The sequence below is a fragment of the Sinocyclocheilus anshuiensis genome, unplaced genomic scaffold (genome assembly GCF_001515605.1).
Source record: "Sinocyclocheilus anshuiensis isolate Anshui unplaced genomic scaffold, SAMN03320099.WGS_v1.1 scaffold647, whole genome shotgun sequence".
NCBI lineage: Eukaryota > Metazoa > Chordata > Actinopteri > Cypriniformes > Cyprinidae > Sinocyclocheilus > Sinocyclocheilus anshuiensis.
This window is the reverse complement of record NW_015552606.1, coordinates 152,431-160,015: the sequence shown is the minus strand read 5'-3', so window position 1 is coordinate 160,015 and position 7,585 is coordinate 152,431. Positions and strand designations below refer to the sequence as shown.

At 36.3% G+C, this 7,585-nt stretch overlaps 1 protein-coding gene across 1 annotated transcript in view; it reads left to right on the top strand.

The window, feature by feature from the left end:
- waca (WW domain containing adaptor with coiled-coil a) overlaps window positions 1-7,585 on the top strand; it is a 52,852-nt gene that overhangs the window by 37,318 nt on the left and 7,949 nt on the right. The window contains exons 8-11 of the mRNA XM_016456944.1: window positions 2,936-3,058; window positions 5,232-5,380; window positions 5,461-5,576; window positions 5,903-6,143. Of these exons, the coding sequence (XP_016312430.1) occupies window positions 2,936-3,058; window positions 5,232-5,380; window positions 5,461-5,576; window positions 5,903-6,143 (629 nt within the window). The remainder of the gene's footprint in view (window positions 1-2,935; window positions 3,059-5,231; window positions 5,381-5,460; window positions 5,577-5,902; window positions 6,144-7,585) is intronic.

Sequence of the window (7,585 nt, the reverse complement as noted above, 5' to 3'; positions counted from 1 at the left end):
GAATATCTCTTTGGATTTGAGACTTTAGTCTTTGCAACTTTACAGATCTTTTTTATGCACCAAGAGCTTGTAACACTCCAAAGAGAAAGGAAAAATTGAAATCACATCATATAACCCCTTTAATACTGATTTAATTTGATTGGTAACAGCCCTATAGAGTCTTATTATATTAAGTGAAATTATTAATAGAATGTAAGAATTTGATATGAAAGATGACGCATGCATTTAATAAGATTAGGGGGAAATGCTCTTTTTATAGGCAAAAAAATAAGACCTGGAAATCAATTAAAATACATTTTAATATGCAGTAACTTTAGTCATATAAAATGTAATTTTCCAGCAACAAAATTGTGGCCTGTGAAAATGCTGAGTGGCTAGTAATTTTGGAAAACCACTAGCCACAGTGGCTGGTGAGCAAAAGAGTTAATGTCAAGCCTTGTATACAGTGAATACTTGTATTTATACTTGTATTGCAGTAAAAAAATGTGTTTAACCGGAGTACGGTGGTGGGGGTACTTGACGTGTCAAACACTAGAAAGGGGCGTTCTAACAAAAAGTTTGGGAACCACTCGGCTAGAGTCGCTTTGAACTCGTGCATCTTCGGAAGTGGAGCTGCGTGGAAAGTTACAAAATATGTCGTGCACACCACCACGCGAAACGACGTCGCGCGCACTCAAAGCGAACTTCCGCCAACACCGCGATGATGTCATATTTGCCGCGTGCACCTAAGCGAACTTGCGGACGCTTAGAGTATAAATCAGCCTTAAATCAGCCTTGAGCGTGTGTGCGTTAGATACAGTGAAGACAGCGCGTTAGTTTAGAACTCTTCAAATTGTTTTTTTTTTATCGTAGAGAGTGTTAATTTGTGCAATGATAACCTACCAGCAATGTAAATGATTTTTTTTAAATATATTAGAATGAGTACATTACAATATAAATGTATTAGAACGAGTACATTATTATTTATGGGCTTAAAAACAAGATACAAACAATCAGAATATTGTACCTGGTGGGGAGTGCACAATGTAAACATGAAACATATGCCATTACCTATATTGTACTGTGGTACAGTTATGGAGGCCCTTCATAATGCAGAGGTCAACTGCCTGCTCTGCCAATAGTTAGAAATGGCACTATAGTAAGCAGCGTTTAATAAACAGCTGTTTTTCTAAATTCTGCTGAGGTGAAATTCAGCGCAGTCCTGTATCGTGATATGTATCGTATCGTGGCCTCTGTATCGTGATACGTATCGTATCGTGACTTTGCTGGTGATACACAGCCCTAATTGTAGACTGGAGTAATGGAGTAATAGCTGCTGAAAATTCAGCTTTTCCATTACAGGAATAAATTACATTTTAAATAGAGGTTTAATTTTACATTACAAATAGAGAAGTTCTTTTGAATTATAGTAATATTTCACAATATTACTTTTTAGTTTTTACTATATTTTGATCTAAAAAATGCAGTCTTTGTGAGTATATGACTTCTCAAAAACATCCAAAAAAGAACTTTGAATTAGGGTTGTGCCGATAGACGATAGTATCATGTATCGACGATGGTCAAAAATATCGACAATAGCAGATCTCTTTGTCGATAGTCAAGACGATATTAGGCTTATCTCCTATAAATGTATTAAATTATTATTATTATTATTATTAGGCGGCCTATTATAATTCGGCTATTATTATCAAATTGCCCCTGCTATTTCACACACACACACATGCAAATGAGGATTAGAGCCTGAAGCCGGCAAAGGAGTGTCCAAACACAGACGTACATCGTCTGCTGATATAAGGCATTGCACTTAAGTAATCTGAATGGCCTATATTTTAACCAAGCCCTCACTAACTGCGTTTAATGCCACAATTATGTTAGAACGCATCTCATCCTTGTGTCTGTGGCGGTGTGTTGGGCTTGTCATGGGGCGCGCGGTCCGGAGCTCTGTATGACTGACGTCCGTTTAATTTAACTTTACTCCAAATATATGAACTTACCTGTTTTAAATACTTTTATATTTAACGTGTTCGTTTATGTCCAATATTTAGTGTTAAACTGTTGGTCTTTAAAATAAATCTATTTTGATTTTCACAGTTGACTGATTTTGCAGACCTTTAAGACTGATAACGTCCGTGCTCAGATGTGGCATACTTGTAACAGGACGCGTGGTTCTTATAGCCATGTATGACTGTTGTATCCGAATATATATGAACTAGCTGTTTTAAATATTTTTATGTTTAACTTGTTAGTTTATCAGTATGTTTGATAGTAAATTATTTTTATCATTGGTGCTTTCATGGGTTCTCTCGCGTGCGCCCGCGCGGTTTAAAACACCACATAGTTATGAAATAACCTATGACAAGTACAGAGATTCTCTCTCTTGCCCCCACTCACCCACGCACGATAATATCGTGTATCGGCGATCTGACAATTTGAAAAATGACCATATCGCCCAACACTACTTTGAAGTATAGATGTCTAAATAAGCTTGTAGCTATAAAGTATTTAAGTAAATATTGCTTCAGATTTTTCCAAGTAATCTTAAATAAACTGTGTAGAAGAATAATCTGTTATTTAGATGCAGTATTTTGACAGGTAATTGGGATGTGCTAGCTAGTCTGTACATTTATCTGAACAAGTAGTCGACTTACTGGCCTTAAAAAAAGCCGTTTAATTAGACTAATTTCAGCCCCAATCAGACACAATTCTAATGGGATGTAACAAGTATTTTGGTGGAACGCTCACACAGAGTCATCTGTTTGAACATGGCTTTAACTTTAAAGGGGATTTAGTAAACCAGTGTTGTTTCCCGCAGACCCATTTTATCAATCTGATTTATTTCAGTGTTAGGTTTTTGTTTACTTTTTGACTGCTGCTTGTCTTCACCTTTTGTTCTTGCTTTCTTGCTTCATTCTGTGTGTTCTCTGTGTCTTTGTAGTTCTCACGGCTGCAGTAACTCAGGCTTCGCTGCAGTCCATGCTCCATAAGATCCTGACTGCTGGTCCGTCTGCCTTCAACATCACAACTCTGCTCTCGCAGGCTACTCAACTGTCCAGCCAAGGTACATACACACACTCTGCGGTCTCTCTCATACTACCTCTTACTCTCAAAGCTGCTGTGTTTTTTGTTTGTGCTACAGTGCCATCCAAATTAAATGTCTTTGACACATGTGGTTTTAAGGTCTGCTCTGTTTTGTGACCTGATCTTGAACTTCATAACTTGAGCTCATGGGTTTGATTTGTTTTTGACGTGAGATTGTGTTGCTTGTGTTGCCAACTCATGTCCGCTGTGTGGTTCTGAGTCAGCTTCCTTGAGTTAGCAGATGGAGTTGGTAGCTTAGCAAGGATCGCGCACACAGGCTTGGCTGCTGCTGTCTGAGCAGATAATGGTGAGCCATGTGGGCCTCACAAATGATTTCTGGTTTTAACACAAGTAGCTTTATGTATGGATTTGTCATGCAGCATCTGTTATTTGGCAATGTCTAAATTACATGTTGAATTGCATGTTCATAATAATGATATATCATAACTAATAGATTTTATGTAAATACTTTTTGAACAAATGTCTGTGTATTTGACCTTTCAAGCGCAGTAATTCTTAAAAGAGAACTCAATTTGGTTCTGTGCACATTTGCATTTCTTTTTTTTTTTTTTACTTTTGAATATCAAGCCAGTGTTTCCCACATTATTTTTGTGAGAATATGGTGGATCTCAGCCCAAGATCTAAGAAAAAATTTACATTTTAAAGTTAAATGCAGAGTAAAATTGGAAACTCCAACCCCTTTTCAGTCACCAAATTGCAAAAAAAAAAAAATCTGCATTGATTTGTACCTGGACATCAAAGTGGACTCTAACCTCATTAGTTGTGATAGTTTCTCAATCCAAATTACAAATGAAGTAAGATCAGACGTATTCTACCATTAGTTTTCAGATATTCCAAATGCAGTCTATGGATAAAATTGTTTTATAAACTAGGAGACAGTATCTCTGTGCTTTGATCAGGAAGTTGGTGTTTCTCTAGTCTTGTATAGCAGAAATGTATTGTTAAAAAATAATCAACAACTTTTCTTACTGATGCAAAAAAAAAAATTGTTGCTTATATAAAGGCTTTAACATTTTCCCCCATGTTTATGTTTAGGAAAACAGTAGGTCAGACTGCTTCTTAGCCTGTTAATGGCCTCAGTGTGTCCATAGTGTTTCTACACTGTAAGGGAGTTTGTATTTTTTTTATAGCAGAACTATAAAGTGTTAAAAAAAATAATCAACATAACTGAATGTGGGCATTGAGTAATTTTGTAGTCAATACTCATTTAGTCAGGTACTCATTTTAGTGCTTTATTTTTGAAAATCAATCTAGTTCACACTACATCTCTGTAATGATTTTAAGTTAAATCTTTTCATTGCTAGAACATCGAGATTTAAAAAAAAAAAAATCACCCAGAGCTTACATAGAAACCAATTTGAAAAGTAGACTAATGCATCACAAAAAAAAACTAATTTTTGTTTCCCATGTTTATATTTAGGTAAACAATAGGTCAAAGTGTGTTAATTGCCTCAGAGAGTGGGGCATTAAAAATAAAGTATTTTTGGTTCTTCCAATGACGTGCCTAAAAGCACACACTATCTCATCATATCAATGTCACCTATCCACAGTGCTGAACAATGATAGGAATGTATATTTAGTTGTTTAACTGAAGTTGCAAAGAAAAGTTAGTTTGCGCATTGAGTTCTAGTTTCATATATGTAGTATTAGTGAACATTTGATTACTTAAACTCTCATCCCCAATGTTATGTTGGTATTATTTTTAAACTATTTGTATTTATTTAGTTTATAAGTGTGTGTGTGTGTGTGTGCGCGTGTGTGTATATGTATTTATTTATTTTTTTTCCAGTTTTAATTTCAGGTTGATGGGGGTTTTCTTGGTTTTTGTTTTTTTTTTGTAAATTTGTGCTATTATCGTTAATAAATATACATTTTAGTAAATTTTTTACTGCTTCGGCTTTCATTTTAATTTTAAGTTCATATTTTAATATTCTAATATTTAGATTTTATTTCAACTTTACTTTAATTAACAATGTTTTGAATTTTGTTATAGTTTGTGTTATAACACAAACTAGATTTGAATCAGAGCCAGAACCGTGTTTGTTAACCAAGTACATGCCTGTTGTTTTTAGTTTAGGCATCTCTTCACCCTCTTATCTCTTTTTCCTCTCTCTCTTTGTCCTGTGGAGTAGCCCAGCAGTCCAGCCAGTCTCCGATGTCTCTGACGTCAGACGCTTCCTCTCCTCGGTCATACGTGTCTCCTAGAATCAGCACGCCACAGACCAACACAGCCTCCCTCAAACCGCCCCTCAGCACCACGCCAGTCTCCTCACAGACCAAGGTATACTGCTGTCAAATGAGATGACCAATGTCACAAACGAAAGTATGATTTTGTAACACTTTTCTCACTATCTTTCTCAGATGAACGCTTTGACCGTTAAGTCCAGTTCTCTTCCTCCACCGTCGTCCCAGCAGTCCCTTTCCACAGACAAACATCACGACAATGGCAACTCTCCACGGATGCTGCAGAGACAGAGGTGACTTAATTTGGAAATTACTAAACTGATTAATCAAAACTTTATAAATTAAAAACTGCAAAATTAAAGTTTAATATAAAGGCTTATGGTTACTGAACTGCCCACTGCATACCTCAGCAACCATATTTGTAGTTTAAAGTGGCTTGTTTTGTGGTGTTTGACTGCCATCTTCTGGCTGTTTGTGATATTGCTGATTTTGATGTTTTAGGATCACATTAAATGAATGTATTTGTAAAAACCTGATGCTGACAGAGAAGTTGTGCATAAAAAGTAGTCGTTTCTTAAATCAGAAAGACATTGACCCATCCACTGTTTGTGATTTGCAGCAGTCAGAGAAGTCCGTCTCCAGGTCCAAACCACATGGGCAGTAACAGCAGCAGTAATAATGGTGGTGGTGGTGGTCAAGGACCAGGTGTAGTCAGCGGAGCAATGACCCCGGGTTCAGTACCTGCCAGCACAGCTCCAGGCAGAGCAACATGTTCCTTTACACCCACACTGGCCGCTCACTTCAATGAGAACCTCATCAAACATGTGCAAGGGTGGCCCGCGGAGCACGTGGAGAAACAGGTTAGCATGAATGTTTTTTTTGTGAATATTTCATACTTTTATTCAGCAAGTATGCAATAAATTTGACCAAAAGTCACAGAGACAATTGATTTCGATTTCAAATAATTGCTGTTTTCTTTACCTTTCTATTCCTCAAAATCCTGACAAAAAAAATAAAATAGTTTTGACAAAATATGAAGCAGCTCAACTCTTTTCAATATTGATAACAAGAAGAAAATTTAGCTGCAAGCAACGATATCCTGAAGCGGCAAAAACGGCAGAAACTGAATGAACATGAAAAACAGCCGATTCAGAATTATAGATGAGAATGAACTCAGAATTAACAGAAGTTCAAATGACATTGAATACAGCATGAATAAAAAACATTTATTTATAGTGCTGATCTGGATAATAAAGTAATCAAAACGGTTCAAGATATATATCATAATGCTTTGAATTTTTGAACTGGTGGTGGCGCTATAGACTTGGTCCTAGAGAGCCCAAAGTTGGTCAGATCACTATTCATGACCATCTCTGCAAGTGTGCCAAGTTTCATAATTTTCCTGTGTTCCCTTCATAGGGCTGACATAGACTCCCGTTCGAGAGGAATAATAATAATAATAAAGAAAACATAAACAATAGGAGCTACAGGCCCTTCGGGGCTTGGGCCCTAAGTATTTCTTGAGAAGCAAATCAGCATATTAGAATGATTCCTGAAGGATCATGTGATGCTGAAGAAGTAATGCCTGCTGAAAAGTCAGCTTTGCCATCACGGGATTAAATTATATTTTAATACATTACAAATGTATTAAATAAAAGAAAATTACATTTGAAAATATAAAAATATAAGAAAAGTTATTTTAAATTGTAGTAATATTTTACAATATTGCTGTTTTTATTGTATCTTAAATCCGATAAATGCTACCTTGGTGGCTATAACTTAAAACATTTTTTAAAAATCTTACCGATTTTTACTGTTAACAGCTCAAAAAGTGAAAAAGAAAGCAAATAAAGAAACTGTGGAAAACAAAAAGCACAGAGTTTCTAGTTCTCTTAATACTGACCATCTGATCACTCGAGGGGTCTTAACAGGTGTAAACAGGGTCTCGGAGGACATTTCAGGAACAGGTTAGCACCATGTACAGCCTCAGTTGACAAAAACACATTACTCACCCTCATGTCGTTTTAAACCTGAAAGACCTTCGTTCATCTTCGGAACACAAATCAAGATAAATATGAGGAAATCCGAGAGCTTTCTGACCCTGCATAGACGGCAACGCAACTGACAAGTTCAAGGCCCAGAAAGGTAGCAAGAACATCGTTAAAACAGTAGTTAAAATAGCAAGAGAAGAAATTTTTGAATAAAGTCGTGATTTTTGTTTTCTTTGCGAAAAAACAGTATTCTCGTAGCTTCATAACATACCGGTTGAACCACTGATGTCACATGGACTATTTGAACGATG